Below are 26539 nucleotides of genomic sequence, written 5' to 3' on the forward strand. Positions count from 1 at the left end.
GGGTGAGCGAACGCCTTTCCCCTCCCCCACTCTCATGCCTAATCTTGCAGTCTTGTTAGACTGGGCCTCTGAAACCAGCTCATCCCTACTCTGGAGAGAATGTAAAACAAGGGATTTAAGAGCTAGTCTTGGTCCTAGAATGACTCCCAGACGGTGAATCAGTAAGTACAAGAGGTTGTTCATCCTGCTGCTGAGTTTCCTGAACTCGGAACTCTCTTTCCCGGCATCACCGTGACTTACCTGTGGTGTAATTGAACACATCACCCAGGGGGCTCTGTCCTGCTTTGTTATAGGCGAATACGCTAATGAAGTATGTAAAGCCGCATTCGGACAGGAAGGTGCACTGAGTGAGGGAGGTATTGCAGTGTACTTCCAGGCCATCGTCACTCTTCACGAAAGCCACATAGTAATCGCCCAGCTCTACATTAGACCAAGCCACGGACAAGTGACCAGGGGGGTCTTCTTGGATTGTCACTCTCCCAGGTGCACAAGCCACTAGGAAGCAATAAAAAAAGAAGCAGTCATATGACTCTCGTAGGAGACTTTCTTTGCATCTTGGCAGTTATCTGAGATGTCAAGACAACCCAAATCAGCAACTCGGAGTTTTGTAACAGATTGAATTTGATGCAAAACATGTAGAGCCATGTACCAGAAACATTAGAGGATATTTTTATAGAAACAAAGACTACACTAGATACCAATGAGCTCTCCAAATTCTTTCATTATAACAAATGTTATCTGAAATAATAGGCCATTGGAAGTGTTTATTTGTTTGAAACAGGGTCATATGTATTCCAGGCTTCACTAAAACTTACTAGATATCGAAGGATAACCTTGAACTTCTGATCCTCTGGCCTGCATCTCCTAGGTGCTTGGATTACAGCCACACTAGCTCTTTATGTGCTTCTGGAGTTCAAACCCAGGCAAACACATTAGCAACCAGCCTGTATCCCTAGCATAAGCCACGGGAGTTTGAGAGTCAACTTAAGATGTGTGGATTTTGTCAGATGCGGTGGTGTATGCTTTTAATCCCAACATTTGGGAGGCAGAGGCAGGAGGATCTCAGGGAGTTTGAGGACAACTTGGTCTACAGAGTGAGTTCCAGGACAGCTAGGGCTACATAGAGAGACCCCGTCTAAGGAAAAAAAAAGTGTGGGTTTTCATTTTGGGGATATTTATGGAGAGATTTTGACTTTATTCAGAGATGAAGTCTGTTTGATATGAGCCAAACAGTAAATGCCTGTAACTTACCTTTTTCAAGGCAAAAATACACCCATTATGGTTTTTTGCTAACACTTTCTTTTATTCTCACAATAATTACCATCATTTTATAATTGAGTAAAATGAAGCTCACACAGGATAAATAAGTTGCCCCAGATAATATAGCTAGAAAGGTAAGGTGTGGCAGTCTGAATAAGAATGGCCCTATATGTTCATGTATTTGAATGCTTAGTCGTCAGGGAGTGGAACATTGGAGAAGGATTGGGAGGCGTGGCCTTGTTGGAAGAAGTGTGTCACTGTAGGTGGGCTTTGAGGTTTCAAATCCCATGCCAGGCCCAGACTCTCTCTTCCTGTGGCCTGTGAATCAGCATGTAGTCTCAGGGACTGCCATAGTGCCATAAGTGCCACCAAGTTCCCTGCCATGATGATAATGGACTAAGCCTCTGAAAGTGTAAGGAAGCCCCCCGATTAAATGCTTCCCTGTTCAAGAGTTGCCATGGTGATGGCATCTCTTCACAGGAGTAGAGCAGTGACTAGGACACAGGGGGTAACTTATTCTTTCTGGGGGCTGCGTGAAAACCTTTATAGAGTGGGGAGTTCTAACTGCCGCCTTCTATGCACTCAGTGACCCAACCACATTCTTTTTTCTTTTTTTTTTCTTTTTTTCGAGACAGGGTTTCTCTGTGTAGCTTTGGAGCCTGTCCTGGAACTCACTTGGTAGCCCAGGCTGGCCTCGAACTCACAGAGATCCGCCTGCCTCTGCCTCCCGAGTGCTGGGATTAAAGGCGTGCGCCGCCACCACCGCCCGGCCCCAACCACATTCTAGAGCCCACTCCATCTCCAGAGAGCATCCTGAGCAGATAGGTAGAATGCTAGGTGCTCAGACAAGTACCAAATCAAACGATAAGCACAACTCGGTGCAAACCAAGGAGATATGTCAGACGCCCTCCACTTGTATTTCGCGTGATAGATGTTACACTATCTCTTCCACATTCATGGATCTCCTTGGCTAAGGTTGCTTGGGTTTTTGTGTCAAGGCGATAGTTGTTTTTTTTGGTTGTTGTTTGTTTTTGTTTTTTTCAAGGCAGGGTTTCTCTGTGTAGTTTTGGTGCCTGTCCTGGATCTCACTCTGTAGACCAGGCTGGCCTCGAACTCACAGAGATCCGCCTGCCTCTGCCTCCCAAGTGCTGGGATTGAAGGTGTGCACTGCCTGGCCATAGTTCTTTTAGCTAAGATCAGCATGGACTGAAGTCTTCTGAAGGAATGACTTCAAATGAAGGTTATCCATTCAAATGATAAGCTTTCAAAAGTTTTGTCATCTCTACTATAAGTCCTCCTGAAATAAGTTCACATTTCTGGGCCCTTGGGAACTATAATCCTTTCTAAACATAGTTCTTTAATTGACAAACCAAGGTTTTCTCATGGTCAGTACTGACTGTGTCATACCCACACTACAGTGGTAATTCCTGGACCAATAAGGGCAGGAATTGAAAGTTGGAAGGACTCTTTCGGTAGCACTTAACACTGACAACATGTTAAAAATCAATTGGGGAGCTTTTAAAAACTATTCTATTTAGACTCTATTCCCAGAAATCCCAATTTAATTGATCTTGGTGGGACTCGGGTATTTAGATTTTATGAACATTTCCTACATACTTTTTGATGTGCATCTGAATTTAAGAACACAGGATGGTTCTCTCCTGCATTACACAACCGACTCAGAATGTCTACGTCTTTGAAGTGTTTATCTCTCCCTTCACCCTCAGCCACTCTGTCTTCAGAATCACTTTTATTGTACCTGCTACACGAACTTGTAATTGTCAAAAGCGAAGTCTAATCACCAAGCTTGTATTGGTGACCTCAATTTAACCACTCTAAGAAGCTGTGGGTCTGAGAGTTTGACTATATTTTTCCCCTTGAAGAAGAGAGGACATCAGCTTGGTGAGAGCTCCAATCCTCTGTTCAGAGTCCTTTTCACCTTACAAAGACATAGTTCTGACCATTGAACAGAGTGGACATTGTTACATTGTCTTCAGCCCAGAGGATCGCAATCAGGCACGGGTGAGTGCAGATCTCAGCGGCAGGCACCTTTTGTTAGCGGTGTGCACTGGAGGAAACAGCCTTCATGGTCTCTGAGCTTCAGTTTTTGTATCTAAAAGGAAGAGATAAGCCAGACCTGGTGGTGCCTACCTGTGACCGCAGCACTTGGGAGATGGAAGCTGGAGGATCAGGAGTGCAAGGCCAGACCCAGCTACAGAAGTGAATTTGAAGCCTACCTGAGCTTTACTAGAGCCTGATTCAAACAAGCAAACAAACAAGCAAAATCAATAAAAAAGACAACTCACAAAATTATCCTAGGAGTTAAGTAGTGTAGTTATGGTGCCTGAGACGTTGTAGATCTCACTAAATGTTTGTTCCAACTCCCCAGACAAACGGACACTTCTAAATGGAGCAGTAAACCTCTCCGTATATGTCTTTACATCTCTAACAAGAGTAAAATTGGGGAAACACTGAAACACACTTAGAACTAGAAATCTCCCATCTTTAGTTTTTAAAACAGCTTCTACCAAGCCTCAGTCATAAAACATGTCAAGAAGAGACAGTTAGGGGCTGTGGAGACGGCTCAATGGGTCAGAGTACTCTCTTCAGCCGTGAGGACCCAAGTTTCAATTCCTAGAATCGCACAAAAAGCTGATGGCTACGCACGCGTGTGATCCCCGCGTCTGTGGATGCCGATGGGCAGATCTTCCAGACTCACTGGCCAAACCGGTACCTTCTGGTTCAGTGAGAGATGGTTGAGTGCTTGCCAAGGCAAGAAGGCAGTAGTGACGGGAGTGACAGGGAGGATGCCTGATGTCCTGCTCTGGCCTCTGTGGATGCACACATGGCTGCAAGCATCCTTATACTTACATATGTGCACCACACATATCACACATGGATGAGCAGTTAGTTACTTGTACTATGAAGAACTGTAAATAACAAACTGTGTCTTAGAATTTTCAAAACTTTAAAAATTAAAACAGCAAGCAGTTCATGTAGGAGGCTCTCTTGAGCCCTGGAATTCAAGACTGGCTTGGATAACAACATGAGACCTTGTCTTGAAATGTAAAATAAAATAGCATATAATGAAATAAAAGAAAGATGAAAAAGAAAAAGAGCGAAAGACCAGGAATAGAGGCCACACTTGTGAATGAATAGTCAAAAGAGTGCTTTTTTGCAATATATAATACATGCTTCTCCATTGATATTATTCACTCATCAAAACCCCCAGCTCAATACTTTCATTTAGACCAGGGTTAGCTTTCTTTTTTCTTTTCTTTAAAAAATAGTCTATTATTGTTGTGGATATCGCTCTGTGTAAATAAAATGCTGATTGGCCAGTAGCCAGGCAGGAAGTATAGGCGGGACAAGCAGAGAGGAGAATTCTGGGAAGTGGAAGGCTGAGGCGGAGAGACACTGCCAGCCGCTGCCATGACAAGCAAGATATAAGGTACCGGTAAGCCACAAGCCACATGGCTACTTATAGATTAATAGAAATGGGTTAATTTAAGATATAAGAACAGTTAGCAAGAAGCCTGCCATGGCCATACAGTTTGTAAACAATATAAGTCTCTGTGTTTACTTGGTTGGGTCTGAGCGGCTGCAGGACTGGCGGGTGAGAGAGATTTGTCCTGACCTTGGGCCAGGCAGGAAAGCTCTAGCTACTTATTATTATTATTATTATTATTATTATTATTATTATTATTATTATATTGTGTGTATGTGTAATGTGGTGGGGGAGGATGCAGCAGCATGAATGTGGAGGGCAGACACAACTTGGTGGAGTTGGTCTCCTTCTACCTTTGTGTGGGTTCCTGGATTGAGCTCAGCTCTGTGCAGCGAGCACCTTTACCCACTAAGCCCTCCTGACAAGCCTCTCTTTTCTTTTCTGCAGGCAAGCTCTTGCTACATAGCCCCAGCTGGTTTAGTACTCAGTATGTAGCCCAGGCTGGCCTCAAACTCATGGCAATCCTTCTGCTTCAGCTTCCCAAATGTTGGGATTACAAATATATGTCCATCTTAGACCAGGCTTTGTTCTTCACTGCCTCCGGAATATTCTAGAAGCTTGCTGGAGATTTCTGTTCCCCTTATGGCAGCCACGGTGATCACCGGCCCTGCAGGGCTTTCACTCTTTCTCACATACCAGTCTTCAGGGTCACTGCAGAGGACGACCTGCTGGACCCAGCATCGTTACTGGCCGAGACAGAAATCAGGTACTCCGTTCCACACTGCAGGGAACGGATGCTACAGGAACTCAGAGCTGTGCTGCAACTCCGCTGGGAAGAATCGCTGGACGCCATCACGGTGTAGTTGAACGCTCCTTCTGTTGGTGTCCATGAAACAGAAGCCTTCAGGGCCCCGCTGTCAAAGACGACTTGAATATTGGCAGGGGCACGAGGACCTACGTTTTTGAGAAACAAGAACCCATGTAAGATTTAGCTTAGTAATGCTGAGGTCATCAGGAGATACAAGACTGACTAGTAGCTGGTTAATGTTAAGTTGTTCAGCTTAAAATTGGGACTTAGTGTACCTGGAATTGGTAACGTAATGGCCATTACTGTGCAGACTCATTCTTAGCTATGCAACCTGGGTCATATTATTTAATCTTTGTCTTTGTAAAAATTGATATAAGAGCACTATTTAACACATAACTGACATTTAAAAGCATACTTTGAATGCATAAATACACTGACAAGTGGTGAAAAATCACATTGGGGAAGCCTGGGATGGTAGTATAATTCAGCCCTTGGGATGCTGAAGAAGGAACATTGGAAGCTCACGCCAACCTGTGCTACGTAGTGAGACCCTGTGTCAAAAAGACCAAGCAACCAACCAAACAAGAAGAAAATGGGCATGTGCATGTGAAAGACCGAAAGGGTCTTCTGAGTATGTTGTCACATGGTAGGTCAAATGTTTTCTCTATTATTGACCCACGAAGCTAAGTGTATACTTTCTTAGGCTGGGAAAGCAGCTCCGTAGTAAAGTGTTTGCCAAGCATGGGGGTAGAGAGTGGGGGCAAGGTTCAGTCTCCCCCAACGCCCCCTTTTGTTTTTGACCTCTGATGACTTCTTCTCTTAACAGCTTTTAGTTCACAGTCGCCTCTAGATAAGCAAGCGTCCCATTCTAGGTCAAAGGATAGAAAAGTCTCAAATATAAGTTCACACGTGATGGTCGTCTTTCCCCCATTCTTATAAACAAGCCTCGATTGTCTTCGTGGTTAAACTGTTTACAGACCTGGAGGACAGTGCCAGCCAGGTGGCTTAGCTACCAAGCCTGACCTGAGTTCAGAATCCGCACGGTGGAAAGAGAGAACTGACCCCTGCAAGTTGTCCTCTGACCTTCACATGTGTGTCATGGCATGAATCACACACACACACACACACACACACACACACACACACACACACACACGTCGAAGTAAAAAAACTACTTGTTAAAAAACCGGAGAGCAGGCACTCATGAGGAAAGGTTGCTGGTCTCAGGTCTCCTGGGGAATCTGCACGGACTCGTTCCAGCGAGCACATCCTCCTCACACATCTGTGGTACAGGGGAGGCTCTGCCTGAGGAGACAGTTAGACACTGACTCATTCTGTTGGAGGAAGGTACCCTCCCTGTTTCCCTTACAGGCCATCTTGACAGGACCTTTTCCCCCATACATGGTCTGCTTGTCCCCAGAGAACCCTCAGCTTCTCCCTTGAGGTAGTGCTGGATCAAGGCTGGTAGGGGTTGCCTGGAGTGTCTGAAGACAACTAACTTTCCAACCCAAACATAGGTAACTTAGGGAAACAGGTAGGACATTGGAAGACTGTCAAGGGCTAACCTGGGTGCTCCAGAATGCACATACTGACTTGCTGCCCCAGCACTTCAGAAAGTGACCTTGGGTTGGGGATTTAGCTCAGTGGTAGAGCGCTTGCCTAGAAAGCACAAGGCCCTGGGTTCGGTCCTCAGCTCCAAAAAAAAAAAAAAAAAAAAAAAAGAAAGACAGAAAGTGACCTTATTTGGAAATAGGGTCATGGGTGATATAAGTTAGTTAAATGAGGTCATTAGGATGGGGACCTAATCCAACAAGATGATGTCCCTAGAAAGAGAAGAAATCTGGACACTGACGTATGCATATAGAGGAAACACAAGGTGAACAGAAAGATGGCCACACACAGGCCAAGAGGAATATATCTTTCTGGATATATCCTTCCTTAGTTCTCAGGAGGGACCAACCCTGCCAATGCCTAGATTTTAGGTAAGCTTAGCCTCCACAACTGTGGAACAACTGATTTCTATTACTTAAGCCACCCAGCCTGTGGTATTTTCTGACAGCAGCCCTAGAAAGCTGACACAGAGACAAAATCTGGACTCTAAAACAGGAGGAAACAGTGAGGTGCCCTGGCGCACCACAGCTGGGGGCAGGCAGAGCAGGAGTCAAGGCCAGCCTTGCTACAGAGTGAGCTCCAAGGAAGCTGGGGAGCTCGGTGTCAAATAAAAACCAACAAAACAGAAGAAAAAACCCCGGGGAAACAAGCAAAAGGGAGAGAAGAAAGCAGATGGCCACATCTGGTTCTCTTTTGCCCCGGTCTCAGGGACCATCACACAAGAGTAGAAAGAGATCAAGAGAGCGAGGTCGGGGAGAAACCCACATGGAACAGCGTCTCTGGACATGTCAAAACCTCTGCGTGAGTGAACTCCAATCAGCTATGGCTGCTCCCCGAGACACAGATTGAGCTAGTCAGCATCCCAGCATGAGGGGGAAGGCGTTCAGGAGCCCTTGCTATTAACTGAGGAGCCATTGACGGTTGATGGCTTCTGGAGGAGGGCGAGGCAAGTTATTTAAGGGTGTGGCCCCTGGTAGGCTGACTAAGCTCCAATGACCTCACACCCAAGAGTATATGGGCAGCACAAATTAGTCTTGCTGGATTATATTTTTTTAACTTTGTTTTAAATGATTTATTTGTTTTTATTTCATATGCATTGGCGTTTTGCCTGAGTGTATGTCTGTATGAGGGCATTGGATGTCCTGGAACTGGAGTTACAGACAGTTGTGAGCTGCCATGTGAGTGCTGGGAATTGAACCTGGGTCCTTTGGGAGAGCAGCCAGTGCTCTTAACCATTGAGCCATTTCTACAGCCTCTGCTGGATTATTTCTTAAGGCGGGCGGCTAGAGAGTTGGCTCAGTGATTAAGAGCACTGGCTGCTCTTCCAGAGGATGGGAACGGGGGTGCAGATTCCCAGCATCTACATGGTGACTCACTGATGTCTGTAACTTCAGTTCCAGGGGATCTGACACTCTCTTCTAGCTTCCTCAGGCAACAGGAGTGCACATGGTATATAGACATACAGGCAGACAAAATGCCTATATACACTTTAAAAAAAAAAAACATGAAGTTGGGGGATGAAGGGTGAGGTGGGTCTGGGAGGAGTTATGGGGAGCAGTAGGGGTGAATATCAAAGTATATGTATAAAATTCTCAAAAACTAACCCAGCAGAGGTGTCGCATGCCTTTAATCCCAGCACTTGGGAGGCAGGTCTCCAGGCTAGCCTGGTCTACAAAGTGAGTTCCAGGACAGCCAAGACTGTTACACAGAGAAACCCTGTCTTAAAAACAAAAACAAAACAAAACAACAATTCTCAAAAACTAATAAAAATATTATTAAAAAAGGAACCAGGTGGCTCTCTTGTTCCCTGCCGTGGTGTAGACGCTCCTTCCTGGGCACACGGTACGGTTCTAGCAAAGTCCTTTGTTACACGTGACCATAACGTCCACGTTCTACATCTTTGGACAGGCTCAGTTCTTTGGGTGCAGGGATTGCTTCGTTTCATCTTGTACTCCCAGCTGCTAAATATTTCCAGGAAGACGAGGGGGAAGAAAGAGAAGGGAAGGTGGGAAGGAGAGAGGAGAGGAGAGGAAAGAGGAGAGGAGGGGCCAGGGCAGGCAAGCCACTAAAAGGCCCAGGAAGGCTGGTTTGCCACAAATACCCCGAGGCATCAAGCCAACCATGAAATCACCTTGGGGCTGCTCGCCATCTTTCCGCATATGAGTATTATGTAAGGCAAGCCCTCTCCTCTCCCTGAATTTCTGCTTGGCTCATAAGGCATGAGATTCCCATTCCAAACTTAGAGAAAGCTGAAGAGACTATTTCCAGTTTCTTCCCACCTTTCCTGGGTCCTCCCCTAAGAGAACTACTCTGGTTAGGTTGGTGAAGGTCTGGCACTTATTACACACACACACACACACACACACACACACACACACACACACACACACACGTCCTTTCTCCCTCTGATTCTTCAGGTTCTAGCAGCTGAATTTGGACTTCTGGTTTTCATGCTTAGGAGCACCTCCCCACCACTGTGTTCCTGGGGTGGAAGGCTGAGAGAACACATTACACTCCCACTGGGCAGTTCACAGCTAGAGAAGGGGCGGTGGGCAGCCCCACGTCAGCTTCAGCCTTGTGCCAAAGTGTCGGGGAGCTATAACATCTGAAACAGACTCTCATGTCAAGCCCAGGAGCAGCAGGAGCTCGCTCTGTGCCTGTGTCCCTGGGACAATGCTGGCTGCAGGTCGGCACACACTCACTAAATGTCTGTTGAATGAATGAATTCCTATTTGCCTCATTTCCTTTTTGTTTCGGCTGTTGGCTTGAACACAGGAGGGAAAAAAGCAGGGAATGCTTGAGTTGGTCCAACAAGACCAGGAAGGCACAAGGAAGGACTGGTCAACCTAACCAGAGCCCTTTCCTTCTGGGATCTGGAATGTGCCCGCTGTAGTGGACTTGGCTACCAGAGGGGGAAGCACTGGGCTCCACCTCACTCAGAGAGCTTTTGAACTGCTGCCTAGCAATAGTCAAGGCACTATAAATAACTTCGTAGAAATTTAAACAGCTGTTGCCAGCTGCTCCGTACTCATCACTTAGCGTTGCTCTCCACAGCCCCCTCATTAATCAAAAGTGAGATTGTTCAAGGCTGAGCTGAGGAGTCCTTACTGGTTCTCTGGTTGCAGGTGGAGTCATCCCCAGGGATTCCATTGGCATTCCACGCATAGGCCTTTATAGTGTAGAGAGTCCCAGCATCTAAACTGCTGAAGGTCAAGGAGGTGTTTGTGGTATTCTCCTTCCAGATTCTACCCAAGCCATTGGCTCGCATAACCGACACAGAGAAGCCGATGGCCATGTACACCGCATCCCACCTCACAAGGATGGAGTCTGGACTCGGAGAGCCAACTTCCAGGATTGGTGCAGCCAACACTGTTAGCAAAAACAAAAGGAAACGTGAATGCGTATCATAAAACTCTGTAGAGAATAATTCAAGTTATTGAGGGATAAATAAGTGCAAGTTGACTATCCATTTTATTCGTATCATAATGGCGGAGTTCCATTCAGTAATTGCTAATTGGAGCTGAGGACGTAGCCTGGTGGTAGAGTGCTTGTTTGTCTGACACCATGGAGGCCCTGGGCTCATTCTACAGTATGATTTTTAGGAAAGCCATTGAAGTGTACATTAATAATAAATGATGTGGCAGGAAATGTGGACACTCAAGCAGGAGGGGTGATGCACACTTACAATCCCAGCACTCAGGAAGCTGAGGCAGAAGGACTGCTTGGAGTTTGGGCCCAGGTTAGGCTATCCTGTCTCAAAAAATTTGAGGTAGGAAGACACTAGAAAACACCAGGCAATACTTTCAGCTTGCAGTTGGTGAGAAGTTAGATAAAGTGTCCATAAAATGAATAAGAAAAAAATGATTGTTTATACTATTTTAGTGTGCAAATTACTTTTATTTTTCAATGCTGAGAGTGAACTCAGAGCCTTGTAAACGTTAGGCCAGCACTCTCCCACCGAACTAGACACCAGTCCTTGCACACAGCTTTTCAGAAATATGCCCAGGTGTGACTTTATGAAGTGAATTGAATGCTAATAGCAAATCCCGAAACTTTCATTTGTTACCGTATCTGCCATATGCCCGGTGCGCCGCAAAATCTGTTCCGTGTGTTCCCTGTTTGGCATGGGTAAAAACAGAACTCGCTTGTTCATGGATTTAAAAGCATTCTGCTTTTAAAATTGCCCAGAAATGGATTTTAAATCCCAAAGCAGAGTACTAGGCTCTGAAGTGTCACTTTCTCCACAAATTGCTGAGTCGCAATAACAAAAACAAACAAAAATTGGTGGCTTTTGCCTCTGGGCCTTGCACTGTGGAACTCATGTGTGCACAAACCACACAACACATTTGCAGTGCTGTTAAAATTGATCTAAGTCACCAGCAAACACTCAGACCGCATTAGCATCCAGCTCTCTACCTGTCTTCGCCTGCTTTGGGGACGAAGCCTCGCTTTGTCCAGAGGCACTGATGGATCGGATGGTGATTTGGTACAAGGTCGCAGCCTTCAGGCCTGTCACAGTGCCTGGGGAACTGGCCACCGTGGTCTCAATGACTGTGTCCCCATCTTCAGCTGTGAGCAAGTAACTTGTGGCCCCTGGCACAGTCGTCCACTCTACGGTGATACTATTGCTGATTTTTGAATATGCCTGATCAATAGTTGGTGTTTTGGGTGCTGGAAGATATTTTTGAAGTTGTACATTAGCCAGGATACCCTACAAGGATGACATCTTTCGTCACTTCCTCCCTAAACTACATTATTCTGGTTCTTCCCATGAACATGAGCTTAAGCTTCCTTTTCCAGAGAAAGAGGGAAGCTGGGTGTGGCGGAAGCAGGGGGATGAAATTAAGGCCAGTCTGGACAACTTTACAAGACTCTGTCTCAAAATGCAAAATAATAATGATTACGATTATAATAGGTATCTGAATGTAGCTCAGTGGTAGAGCACTTGCCTAGCCCCTGGGCTCAACATCCAGTATCACAAAAAAGAAAGAAAAGAAGAGAGGGGCTGATGCCAGGGCTCAGAAGGCAAGGAGGCTTGCCACCAAACCTGACGATCTGAGTTTGATCCCTGGGATCCACATGTGAGAAGGAGAGAACTGACCATCTGAAGTCCTCTAACCTCTATATAGGCATTGTAACATGTAGGTGCGTGCACCACACAGACACACACAGGAGCATGCATGCACACCATACACACGCATGCTACACACAGGCACACACATACACACAGGCATGCATGCACATACCACACGCACCCACTCACACCACACACAGAGAGACATGCATGCACCCCATCCATACACACACACACACACACACACACACACACACACACACACACACCACACACGCACGCACGCACGCATGCACAAATAAGTAAATGTAATAAAAATACAAATTAAAAAAAAGTAGAAAGAGCTAAAGAAAGAGTGGGGGAAGCTAGAAGGAACAACTGTTTTCCAAGACAGCCAGAGCACAGCCGTCACTTCCCAGCTGCCTGTGGGCCACTCGTACTTTCCATGCTTTAAGTTAAGTAGGAGTGGGAAGAGACTGTGGGAAAGAGCTGAGAAGGGGGAGAAGATAACGGAGGGGCTTTTTTCCGGAGGCTTCTCCTCTGGGTTGGTGTTCTGTGAGTTTCCAAGGCTGCTGTGTCATTGACGTCCTCCCTGCCCCCACCCAGGCAGCACCGCTTCCAGCTGGGCCCTCCATGCCCACCTCTCTCCCTGCCTGTGGTCACTTTCTCATGACTCCGCACATTTCCCAAGTGGGCTCTAATCTAACAGAGGAAGGAGGAGAACTGAGCGCTTTGTTACAGTTGTTCCATAGTGCTTTGTTACTATCGGAGCAGAACAACTTTCAGGTTCTTCTGTATACAAGAAACTCATTCTTCCTTTGCCTGCCAAAATATACGCCTCAGTGTAAGGCTTAGATACTGAAGCCCTTCCGGGGCTGACTGCGGTTCAGTGTGGGAATGTTCGTGTCCTGAGCATACAGGAGAGCTCTTGGCTTCCGATATAGGGTGGAACATACAGTGTGAGAATCAGATCTACCACTTGAGAAAATCTATAGACACACACAGACACAGACACACACAATGTCCTGTATCTTGTAGAAGCACACACACACACATTCACACACACACACACACACACACACTGTCCTGTATCTTGTAGGAGATCGAAGCAGAAGAGATCAATAAACGTATGCTGGGTTTTTAATTCTGCAACTGTCTCTCCGCCTTTTAAGGTTAATGGACTCCACTTGTTGAGCACAGTCAAGGCATGCCAAAACCGAGGGGTGAGTCAGACATGGTGGTGCATGCTTGTGACCCAGCACTTGGGAGCTGAGGCAGGAGGATGTCAATCAAGTTTGAGGCCCAACTGGGCTACATAGATCCTATCTCAAACAAACAAACAAACAAACAAACAAACAAACACAACAACAACAACAAGCTAAAGCCAGGTATAGCATGCATGCCTGTAATCTCAGCACTTGGGGGAGGGGGTCCTCCTCAACTTCACAGAGGGTTGGAAGAGGCCAGACTATTTGCAACCCTGTCTCAAAAACAACAACCTGTGGGAGCCCGTTCTCGGGTTCCTCGTGGCTTTACCCAGCAGGTCCGCATAGAGGATGATAAGGACCACGGGCCTGAGTGCAGGTGTCTGAGATGGTCTGCACTTGGCTGGGCTGGGGGAGGAGGTCTTTTGCTCCACCCCTTGGTTCTATAAATACCTTAGGGCAGAGACAGTCAGGGCCCGTTGGAAAAGGTTCCAGGCCCTCTTGAGGCTATCCTGTATTTTCTATCTGTTTATCTCCGCAATCTAAATCCTTCTATCTAATAATTCCTGCTGCTCGCACTCAAGAAAACTCTGGGGAACTGTGGGGTTGGTGGGTAAACGCCCCGCAACAACCAAAGAAATCCAAAACCATCGATCGCCCAACCAACCTTCCCTAACCAACCAAATAAAAAGATTACAGGGCAAGAAGACAGAATAAAAGCCAAGTGGTTTGCCAGCATCAACTCTTCTGGCTTTCCCTTCAACCAACCCCCTAGGTGCACAACACAGACAGCCTTCTCTTTCTGCCCCAGTAGTCAAGAGAGTGCATGTTGGCAGTCACTCAAATAATCAGGCTGCCAAAATGAACAAAGTCTTCACTGTCCTCTGGCCAGATACTTCTGGAACATCATCCAGGAGTGTCTCTTTGTCACAGAAAGAAAATCATGCTCGTCATATATGCTGGGGAAAGGCGGGGGCCTGGTGGCCTTTTGCCAGTGAAGCTGATTCTGCAGGGAGAGTGGATGCCCCTTGTGTCCCCTCAGAACAAAGAGCCCCCAGGAGGGCCCCCCTCTCCTGCCCCCTCTCTCCTCTGCAGACCCTCCCACCCCACCCTCGGAGCGCCGTTTCCCTGTGATCTGTGCCTTCTTTCTTCTTCTCCGGTGTCTCTCAACGCCTTCTGTTTCCTCTGTCCCACAGTTTATTTCAGCTCCTGTGCTAGACAGAACTGCTCGTCGGAATGGACAAACTTCTGGGAAAATGACCAGCTGCAGACACAGAAGGCCTGGTGCTGCCTTCATGGAGAAGAGCTAAAAGGCGGGCGTGCACAGGCCACCTTCCCACAGGCCGCCTTCCCACAGGCCGCCTTCCTTCCCACAGGCCGCCTTCCCACAGGCCGCCTTCCCACAGGCCACCTCCTTCCCACAGGCCGCCTTCCTTCCCACAGGCCGCCTTCCTTCCCACAGGCCGCCTTCCTTCCCACAGGCCGCCTTCCTTCCCACAGGCCGCCTTCCTTCCCACAGGCCGCCTTCCTTCCCACAGGCCGCCTTCCTTCCCACAGGCCGCCTTCCCACAGGCCGCCTTCCTTCCCACAGGCCGCCATATTGCCTGAGCGCTCTACATGTTCCCATCCAGCTGAGCAGAGAGGGAGCACTCAGGAAGCTGGATCAGCAGAGTGGAAATCAGGGTGGAGAAATAGCAAATCATTTGGATTCAGGTGTTCTAGGTTTAAGGCCTGGCTCTGCTTTTTACTTCTGTATATGAGTGAATGTGAGACATTTAAGCTATTCTCGTGTAAGTTTCCTTTGAAAAACTGGGTAACTACCCTTTAGGAATTACTTTGAAATGTGTAAAATGCCTGTAACTTATGATTATTGTAAAGATTAAACAAAAGTATATCTAAAGGTATTTTGAACGTGTGTCATTCCCCACCGTGTGTGTGTGTGTGTGTGTGTGTGTGTGTGTGTGTGTGTACCAAGGTAAGCAAGTGTGGATGGGTTTTGAATAGCCAGATCAGTATAGCCATGAGGGTTCCAGTGAGACTCTGGGGTAAACACAGGCAGGAGACAGACAGAGACAAACAGAGAGACAGAGACACAGAGAGAGACAGAGAGATAGAGATAGAGACACATAGAGAAACACATACAGAGACACACAGAGAGATAGAGAGAGACAGAAACACAGAGAGAGACAGACAGAGACACAGAGATAGAGACAGAGAGAGACAGAGACACAGAGAAAGATAGAGACAGAGAGACAGAGAGAGACAGAGACACAGAGAGAGATAGACAGAGACAGAGACACAGAGAGACAGACAGAGACACGGAGATAGAGACATAGAAACAGAGACAGAAAGAGACAAAGAGAGATAGAGACAGAGAGAGACACAGACAGAGACAGAAATAGAGAGAGACAGAGAGACAGAGAAAGAGAGAGAGAGAGAGTATGCCTGATTCACAGTTGGCTCTCAGCAAATTGACTAGTGCTAGCTACAAAAGCAAATTAACTGAGCCCTCTAGACCAGTGGTTCTCAACCTCCTGATGCTGCGACCCTTTAACACAGTTCCTCATGTGGTAGGGACCCCCCAACCATAAAATTATTTTTGTTGCTACTTCATAACAATAATTATGCTACTGTTATGAATCATAATGTAAATATCTGTGTTTTCTGAAGGTCTTAGGCAATCCGTGTGAGTCATTGGACCCCCCAAAAGGGGCTGCAGCCTTCAGGTTGGGAGCTGCTGCTCTAGGCGATAAGAAACAGCATCCCAGTGTTCATGGGGAACGGCATGGGCAGATGCTCTGGATGGGAGCGTTTGAGTGTATCAGAGCCGGTGAGCCTGATGTAAGGAGCAAGTGTGGTCCTCTGCTGTAGTGCAAAGGAGTCTGAGTGCCCAGTCCTGGTGTGGCAGAACGAGACCAGGTGGGGCCAGACTTTGAGGACATTTTTTTCCGTGAGGGGGATGGACTGGGAGACAGATGGTGCCATGACAGTTTTCAACAGACCTTCGAAGAACTGAAGAAGCAAAGCCGCTCTTGAGTGGCTGGGGGTGTGGCTCAGTTGGTAGAGTGCTTGCCTAGCATGCACAAAGCTTTGATTCCATCCCCAGCACCTCATAAACCCAGTGGGGGCCTATAATCCTAGTACTTAAGAGGTAGGAGTAGGAGATCACAAGTTCAAGGTCATCCTTGACTACAGCGGAAGTTTTATGCCAGCCTGAGGGACATAAGACCTTGTCATAAAATAAAATAAATGCAGGGCTTTGGGAAGAAGATAGAGCCTGGGAAGGGATAGCTGAGAGGGATGAAGCTGATTCCAAGGAAGCAGATACATCTATTGGCACTGTTTCTCCTTTGAGAACAGGTAGCATCTATTAATAAGAGGCTGACAGTGCTAAGCTTTGTTCCTCTCCACCCATAGTGCTAGGGATTGAGTGAAAGTTCTCACACGTGCTAAGCAAGCTTCGGTAACTGAGCTTACCACCCCCCAGCTAAATGATGATTAAATTATAGTATTATCATTTAGTAATAACATGGGTGTGGTGATATTTTTTTGTACTCTAATAAAATTTGCCTGAAGATCAGAGGACAGAGCCAGCCACAGAGTTAAACATAGAGGTCAGGCAGTGGTGGCACACACCTTTAATCCTAGCCCTTGGGAGGCAGAGATCTGTCTGGATCTCTGTGAGTTCAAGGCTACACTGGGCTACATGAGATTGATCCAGTCTAGGAAAGAAAAAGAACCAGGCAGTGGTGGCACACACCTTTAATCCCAGTATTTGGGAAGCACACACACCATTAATCTCAGCACTAGGAAGATTGATATAGGAGTGAAATGGCTGGGTGGAGAAAGGCTTATAAGGCATGAGGACACAGGAACTAGTGTAGTTGAAGTTTTCCTGTGTCCCACCTGGCCCGTGGTCAGGACAAATCTCTCTCACCCGCCAGTCCTGCAGCCGCTTGGACCCAAGTAAACACACACAGGCTTATGTTAATTAAAACTGTATGGCCTAATGGCTCAGGCTTCTTGCTAGCTAAATCTTACATCTTAAATTAACCCATTTCTATAAATCTATACCTTGCCACGTGGCTTGTGGCTTACCAGTATCTTTACATCTTGCTTCTCATGGCGGCAGCGTCTGGCAGCGTCTCCTGACTCAGCCTTCCACTTCCCAGAATTCTCCTCTCTGTTTATCCCACCTATACTATACTTCCTGCCTGGCTACTGGCCAATCAGCATTTTATTTATCAACCAAATCAGAGCAACACATTCACAGTATACAGAAAAATATCCCCAGCAACTAGAGAGCCTTTTGGCTGAGAACTCAGAGGTATTCAGTCAAAAGAATCACGGAGTTGGCAAGGTGAGAAGTGGCTGTGGCTTGTTCCTTTGTCTCTCTGATCTTTCAGCATTTACCCAAATATCTGGCTCCAGGTTTTTATAATAAGACCATTTAGGATTTGTGCAATACGTGGAGTTTTTGTTTTGTTTGTTTTCTTTTGCTTTTTGTTTGTTTTCTCTCTTTCTCTTTTCTTTTTTGGTTTTCGAGACAGGGTTTCTCTGTGTAGCTCTGGCTGTCCCTGTCCTGGAACTTGCTCTGTAGACCAGGCTGGCCTCCACTCAGAAATCCACCTCCCTCTGCCTCCCGAGTGCTGGGATTAAAGGTGTGCACTACCAGGCCCAGCTTTAATATTGTTATTTTATCATTATTAAAATCTGGGGAAGAAATTATAAATCCTATCCACCCCACTCTCTCAATCTGAGAGAGAGAGCGAGAGCGAGCTAGCACTGAGAAGTGGGGATGTCAAGTGTCAGGCACTCCTTGGGTTGATGAAAGGGGAGACTTTATTCCCTAGATGTGCATATAACCACACTGATGCATCCAAAATGAAACCTTTGATTCTCAGCATCTGTGAGTTTGACCAACTCAGAGAATCTAAATCAGCTCAAAGTCCTCAGAGCCCAGACACAGATCAGTGGCAATGCCAAAGCCCAAAGAGAAGCGCACACATGCACGATGGAGCCTTCTCCACAGTACAAATCAGATAAAGTTCGTCTATTGAAAAGCCAAGATGAATTTGTTAACAGCATCACTGGCATCGAATCTAGCCCTCTTGATTTCTCTCCAATGGGATGAATCATGTTGGGACTAAAAGGAGTCCATCCGAAGGTCTCAATGAGTCCTGGGTTTACCAGGATTTTATAAGACACAATGAAGTCTGATTTTGCTACACAAAGGACAGCTCTTTATTTTTTTAATCACTTATCAACCAAGCAGAGTAGTGTGTGCATGTGGTGCCGGCTGCTCAGGTGACTGAGGCAGGATTGCGTAAGCCCAAGAAATCAAAGCCAGGCTGGTCAACATAGGACTCATCTCAAATGAAATAAAGCCAATAGTAAAAAAATAAAAAAATAAAAAAATAAAAAAAAATGAAAAAATCACTAGGAATGTGGTTAATCAGTCTTTCTCATAGCTTCCTGGACAATCATGAAGGTCTCTCAAGAGTAATATAATGATGATGGGCTGGAGAGGTGGCTCAGTGGTTAAGAGTACTGGCTGCTCTTCCAGAGGACCCAGGTTCAATCCCCAGCAACCATATGGTGGTTCACAACCACCTGTAACTCCAGTCCCAGAGGATCCAATATCCTCTTCTAGCTTCTTCAGGCACCATGTATATGTGTAGTACATGGACATACATGCAGACAACACACCCATACACATAAACAAATTCTAAAAATTTTCAAAGAATAATATAATGAGTAAGAATAAAGCAGAAAGTTGGTTTTAAAAGCCAACTGAATAGCTGGATGTGGTGGCACACACCTTTAATTGCAGCACTAGGGAGGCAGAGGGAGGCCGATCTCTGAGTTCGAGGCCAGCCTAGTCTACAGAGTGAGTTCTAGGACAGCCAAGACTACACAAAGAAACCCTGTATGGAAAACAAAACAAAACAAAAACTACACTGTATATGTATGGATTTTATGAAATATTAAAATGTAGCCATATATTCAATGTAAAATTTCCTAATTCTACATTGTTTTTTATGATGTTGGCAAAACAATAAAAATTGTTCCAGTGTGTGTTGAATCATTATGAGAGTTTATCTCCAAGAGAGCTGATTTTTATGTTTTTTTGCCAATAATTTAAAACCTGTTCAACATAAATTGCTATCCTGTGGACTTAGATTTATAGATGTATGAGGCAGAAAGTATTTCTAAAAAAATTGCTGTGGCCTCCAGTCATTTATTCAAGAAAAAAATGTTGATTGAAATCTTTTTTAAATAAGGAAACTTCTTTTCAGTTCTGAATCATTATATTACTGGATTGATCTCAAGATAAGGCTAGATGTACAAAGCACTCTCTCTCTCTCTCTCTTTCTCTCTCTCCCTCTCCCCCCCACCCCCGCCCCGCCTCTGGTGTGCTTTTAGTTTGCTTTTTTGAGACAGGATCTCCTGCACCCCAGGCTTGCCCCACAATTTTTATGTAGCCAAAGGCAACCTTTATCCTCCCACCTCCGCCTTCCAAGTTCTGGGACTATAGGCGTGCACCACCACACCTGAAACAAAGTTTTTTGTTTGTGTTTTCTCTTGGTAGAGGATCTCGAAAATGTAATTAAATACAGCATTTCTGTTTGTTTGTTTGTTTTTTCTAATGTCTCAGCAGACAAGTAGGAACATTATATAGGTAGATCATTGTGGTGTGATTTTACTTTTTGACTGGACTGATGATCACTGTGGTAGTTTGTCCACAGCTAACTGCATGGAAAATGTGGTGCTGTATCATAGTTCTCACTAGCAAGACCTTACCAATTATGTGCTCTCCAGCACCTTTTACAGTGGTGTTAGTCCCCAGTGTGCATGCTCAGCAAATGTTGATACCTGCCCTCTATGATAGTCTTTATAGATGAGACTAGAGCAACCAACAGTGGGAGTTAAAATCAAATATAAGAAGGAAAAACTTGCATGTCAGAAATTGTTACCTGTTTTGGATGAAATAACCTGAAAAGGAAAATTTAGAAAGTTAGAAGAATAAGGAAAAAGAGCATTTGGGGAAACAAAACAAACACATCAACCAGAACACAATAATCACGATGTTTCTGTGCACAGTCAGTAGCTTTCCATTCACGTGAGTGCTTTTCTGTTCAACTCATTTATTTATCATAAAGCAACACTGAAAACGACTCCGAGGCTGGGCACTATTAGATTGTGTTACTATTTCATTTTCCCCTTGAGTCTGCCTGTTGAACTAAGTCAGAAACTGTTGACAGATTTTTTTTTCAAAAGTCTTTGTTCTTGAAACATGATGATATTCTTGTCTCCTTTCCTTAGCACATCTCAAACACAAAAACATACCATCTTAGTATGATTTTAAGGTATTTCTAGTTACCTTTCCCTACTCCTCAGCCCTTCATAAAGAGAGAAAGATGGGTATCTTTTCCCCCTAACTAGTTGTAGTTGATTGAAAAGGCAGACTCACCGTGTTCAGACAGAGGAGAGTGAATCCTATCACAGACAAAGACTTCTTGGGTCTTCCAGCCATCCTGTTAGACAAAGTACTCACATAGCACAAACCAGTGATCTGGGTCCTCTTTGGCTCCCAGAAGCGCAGCACAGCACCGAAGGTGAAGGTCGCAGAGCGCAGTGCTGGGAACAGACTCTGGAAGTCGCCTCTCCTTTGGTGCAGCGCTTACCTGTAATGAGGGACACTGGGGACTGGCAGGAACAGGTACTGCAAAGATTGGAAAAAAAAAAAAAAAAGAGCCAGAGAAAGCCACGCCAGGCAGGCCAAAGAAGCTCCTGTAACCTTGGCTTCAAGGAACTATGTTCAATGCTCTCCTTTTTAATAAATTTTACTCCTGGCATAGTAGACCTTTAATCCCAGCACTTGGGAGACACAGGTAGGCAGATCTCTGTGAGTTCAAGGCCAGCCTGGTCTACATTGTGAGTTCTAGGACCGTCAGAACCCTGTCTCAAAAAAACAAAAACAAATTTACAAAGCTGTAGAGAAAACTATTGATAAGGTAGAGTGATGTTAAACTCAGGGATTCCTGTCTTATTTTCGCCTTTAGTTGATGCTCATGTATTAGCTAGACTTTGTGTATTTTAGTCAGCTTTTTGCCGTTGTGGCCAAAAGACCTGAATAACCAATTTAAGAGAGAGAAGGTTGGTTTTGGCTTCTGGTCCCAGAGGGGTCAGTTTAGCTCCACCTGCTAGGGAAGGGCATTCTGACATCCTCAATGGCATGGTGAGTGTGAGGCCAGCCTGGACTATGTGAGACACTGTCTTAAAACAAACCAAGAAGACTTGGGTCTGGAGAGATGGGTCAGCTGGGCGGTGGTGGCACACGCCTTTAATCCCAGCACTCGAGAGGCAGCGCCAGGCGGATCTCTGTGAGTTCGAGGCCAGCCTGGTCTACAGAGTGAGTTCCAGGAAATGTGCAAAGCTACACAGAGAAACCCTGTCTCAACAAACAAACAAACAAACAAACAAACAAACCAACAAAGAGAACTGGTTGCTCTTGCAAAGGATCCAGGTCCAATTACCAGCAACCACATGGTAGCTCACAACCACCTGTAACTCCGATTCAGGGCATTCATTATATGCCCTTTTCTAGTCTCTGTGGGCACCAGGTTCACACGTGGAACAAAGACACACATGCAGGCAAAGCATCCATGTGCATAATAAAAATTAGAAATACAAATTGTAAAGACTTAAAAATGCATAAATAAATGGACTCAAGCCAGATATGGGGGGGTGGAGCCTACATTTTTAGTCTCAGCTACTCAGAAGGCAGAAGGATCTATTGAGACCACGAGTTTGAGATCAGCCTGGGAAACAAAGTAGGATTGACTGACTTCTCCCCAAATTATTAATCGATTAGTAAAAGTAGACTCAAAACCTAAAAATATATCAGAAATGAGAAACTGTGTAGAAGAAAATATTTATCACCTTGAGTTAGGTAAAGATTTTCTTTTTTAAAAAGTGTGTGTGTGTGTGTGTGTGTGTGTGTGTGTGTGTGTGTGTACATATGCGTAGGTGTGTGAATTATTCTCAAAACCCAGTAAGAGAACAATTGAGGGCTGGCGAGATGGCTCAGCAGTTAGAGGTACTTGCCGCTAAGCCTGATAGCCAGAGTTGGATCTCTAGAACCCATGTAAAGGTGAAAGAAGAAAATCAACTCCGCAAAGTTGTTCTCTGTTCTCCACGCGTAGGCCATGGCAAGCATGGTGTCCGGTTTGATTTCTATTGCTGTAATAAACACCATGATCAAAAGTAACTCAGGGAGGCAAGGGTTTATTTGGCTTACAGTTGTATGTTACAGTGTCTCATATGGAGGAGGCCAAGACAGAACCCAAGACAGGAACCTGGAGGCAGGAACTGAAGCAGGGACCATGGGGAAGCAATTCTTACTGGCTTGCTCCTCATGGCTTTCTCAACCTGCTTGTTTTTTTTTTTAGGTTTTTATTTTTATTTTATTTATTTTATTTTTTAAGAAAGGGTTTCTCTGTGTAGCCTTGGGTGTCCAGTAGACCAAGGTGGCCTCGAACTCACAGAGACCCGCCTGCTTCTGCCTCCCGAGTGCTGGGATTAAAGGCGTGCGCCACCACCACCTGGCTCAACCTTCTTTCTTATACCCATTACAACACCTACCCATTGGTGGCATTGTCCACAGTGGGCTGGGCCCTCCCACATCAGTAATTAATCAAGAAAATACCCCATTGATTTGCTTACAGGCCAATCTCAGTTGAGGTTTCCTAGTTGACAAAAAACCCAACCAGCACACATGCCTACACATTACATCATGTATACATATACATATACATACATATATATAAGAAGAAGAAGAAGAAAATAATTTAAATAAAAAATAGTGATGGATGTGATAGCACCTGTAATTCCAGACAGGAGGATTATGAAATCAAAACCAGCTTGGGCCACACAGCAACACTATGTCTCAAATAAATCAAGAGCTGCACATACCTGTCATCCTAGTATTGAGGAGATAGAGGCAGGAAGATTGAAATTCAAGGCCAGCCTACACTACATAATGAATTGCAGATCAGCCTGGGCTACATAATGAAACCCTGAAAACACAAACAAGGGCTGGGGTATAGCTCACTGTGATAGCAGCTCCCTAACTTGGTTTGAGTCCCAGGAGATGCTGAGCATCGTTAATGATCAAGAGACCGCACATCATCACAATGAGATACTGCTGTATACTTATTAGGTGTCTGAAATTAGAAAGATTGAGTGGCGGAGGTTGCTCAATAAAAGAGCATGTGTCTGGAGGCCCTGGGTTTGATCTCCAGCACCAACAAGTACTCACAAAGTAAAATTAATAATAAGACTATAAGTAGAGTTGGTTCAAGTGTAGAGCAACCAGCAATCTCATTGTTGTGGAACTCTGTCCTCTGCATGACACGACTGCCTCCATCTTGACATCAGAGCAGCTGTGAACACTTACAAGGAGACTCTCAGAAGACTGAGTCCACTAATGTTCCTTTGTGGGGGGAGGGCATGGTTCACAAGGTTCATAAGGTGGTACACGGGACGCTGCCCCTCTTTGAGGATACATAAGGAGTTCACAGTTGCTTGGTGGAGACTCTTCATTGTGTAGCTGCCGTAATTGCCTGTGTTTCTTTAAGTAGTCCTTAACCCACGGTTTTATAAGTAACCCCAATTAAAACCATTGCTTCATCAAGCTGGACTTGGTTGGAATTGTTTATCTACTTCACCTGGGGTGAATTGTGTTTGTAATATTCGTTCTTCTCCCTAGGAAAAGTCATGGCAACACTTATATTGGCCGGCATGTGAAATGGTTTGGCCACCTTGGAAAACAATTTGGCCGTTTCTTAAAAAGCTGAACAATATCAGTTGGATGTGGTGGTTCATGCCTGTAATCCTAATATTCAGGAAGCTGAGGCAGGAGGATTATGATTTTGAGGCCAACCTGGACTACCTGTAGCATTTCACTCCTAGATGTTTACCGCCCCCTCAAAAAAGGAAAGCATACAAAACATACATAAATATTCAGAATAGTATTGTTTTTATTTATCTTTAAAATGTATGTTAACCTTCCTTTTTATTTTATGTGTGTATGTGTGTGTGTGTGTGTGTGTGTGTGTTTTGGCTGCATGCATGTATATATGTGTGTGCAGTGATGGTAGAGCCCAAAGAGGTCGACAGATCTCCTGGGACTGATGTTACAGACAACTTTGAGCTGCCCTGTTGGGAATCGAACCCAGGTCCTTTGGAGAGCAGCCAGTGCCCTTAACCACTGAGCCATCTCTCCAGCCCCAGAAGTATCGTTTCAGTAATCCTTAAGCTATAAGCAAATCAAATGTTCACCAACCAAGATAAATTATGAGCACGTGGAATATTGCAGGAAGAAAAGAACGAGGGGCTGGAGAGATGGCTTGCACTCACAGGCCAGCTCCCAATCATCTGCAACTCCAGTTCCAGGGGCTCTAATGCTCTCTTCTGGCCTCCAAAAGTGACAGGTGTGAGCACGGTACACAGACATACATGGAGGCAAACACTTCTACACATAAAATAAAATCAAGAGTGAGACCAGTTGCTGTGGGGCACATCTGTAAACCTAGCACTTAAGAGGTACAGGCAGGAGGCTGGCAGGATGGTTCAGTGGGTAAAGCCTGTGTAAACCTAGAGACCTGAGATGTCTTCTTACACACACATACACATCAACAACAACTCTACTACTAAATACATAAATAAGATAAAAGAAGTGCAGGCAAGAGGATTATGTATGAATGGAAGGCCATCCACAGCTACGTGGTTAGCTGGAGGCCAGCCTGGGCTACATGAGACCCTGACTTAAAAGAGGAAAGTACTTTATAAACAACTGAATGAAAGAAACCAAGAAAAAGGAATGGAGAGAGAGAGAAAGAAGGGAGATGAAGAAAGAACAGAGAAGAAGGTAGCTGGCTGGCTTTATACACTTAGGTAAATTTCTTTAAAACATGCAAACTATTCTAAAAACAGAAAGCAAATTAATGGTTGCCCAGAAACAGGAAGGTAGGAAGAAGGAAGGACGAAGCAGAGGAGGCCCCTCAGGGGTGGAGGCTTTGCTCATCCTCTGAAGGGTGCTGATGGTTCATACGTTATGCACACATGTCAAACATTGTTTATGCTTCAAGGATAACTTTCAAACAGAAATGTACTGCATTCGTTACTTTTCCTGTTGCTGTGATTAAACACACATACCACCAACAACAAATGGACTAAAGCAACTTAAGGGAGAAAGTGCTTACTCTGGCTCACAGTTCAGGGTACAGTCCATCACGGTGGGGACATCCTGGGGATGGAGCTTGAAGCAGCTTGTCACATGTCCACAGTCAGGAAGCAGAGAATAATGGAGGCTGGTGTTCGTCTCAAGGTCTCCTTTTTATTCAGTCCAGGACTCCAGACCCTGGGATGGTGTTGCTCACAGTTAAGTGGGCCTTCCGGTCTCAATGAAGCGAATCTGGAAAACCCCTCAGGTATCAGGGAGCTTGTGTTCCAGGTGATTCTAGATCCGGGCAAGCTGACAATCAATATTAACTATCACAGTCAGTTATACCTAAATAAAATAAGTTTGGGGGGTCTGGAGAGATGGCTCAGTGGTTAAGAGCACTGACTGTTCTTCCAGAGGTTCTGAGTTCAACTCCCAGTAACCACATGGTGGCTCTCAACCATCTGTAATGAGATCTGGCACTTATAATAAATAGCTAAATCTTTTTTTTTTTTTTAAATAAGTTTGGGCCGGGCGGTGGTGGCACACGCCTTTAATCCCAGCACTCGGGAGGCAGAGCCAGGCGGATCTTTGTGAGTTCGAGGCCAGCCTGGTCTACAGAGCGAGTTCCAGGAAAGGCGCAAAGCTACACAGAGAAACCCTGTCTCGAAAAACCAAAAAAAAAAAAAAAAAAAAAAGTTTGGGGCTAGCAAGATGCCTGAGTAGGGTAAGGGCTCTTCTCAAGCCTGAGGACCTGAGTTCAATCTCAGAATCTACATAGTAGAAGGACTGATGTCTCCAGGTTGTCCTCTGACCTCCACATGCACGCCATGGGACTTATACATACACACACACACCACCACCACCACCACCACCACCACCACCACCACCATACAACCACACA

General features: G+C 45.4%; 1 protein-coding gene across 1 annotated transcript in view; it reads right to left on the reverse strand.

Moving 5' to 3' along the window:
• Positions 1 to 20943, reverse strand: part of Fndc7 (fibronectin type III domain containing 7) — a 35303-nt gene extending 14360 nt beyond the window's left edge. The window contains exons 1-6 of the mRNA XM_059266608.1: positions 20881 to 20943; positions 20384 to 20402; positions 11544 to 11798; positions 10236 to 10496; positions 5405 to 5662; positions 241 to 495 (exon numbers count right to left, since the gene is read on the reverse strand). Of these exons, the coding sequence (XP_059122591.1) occupies positions 241 to 495; positions 5405 to 5662; positions 10236 to 10496; positions 11544 to 11798; positions 20384 to 20402; positions 20881 to 20943 (1111 nt within the window). The remainder of the gene's footprint in view (positions 1 to 240; positions 496 to 5404; positions 5663 to 10235; positions 10497 to 11543; positions 11799 to 20383; positions 20403 to 20880) is intronic.
• Between the last annotated feature and the right edge of the window lie 5596 nt (positions 20944 to 26539).

Source organism: Peromyscus eremicus, chromosome 6 (genome assembly GCF_949786415.1).
Source record: "Peromyscus eremicus chromosome 6, PerEre_H2_v1, whole genome shotgun sequence".
Lineage (NCBI taxonomy): Eukaryota > Metazoa > Chordata > Mammalia > Rodentia > Cricetidae > Peromyscus > Peromyscus eremicus.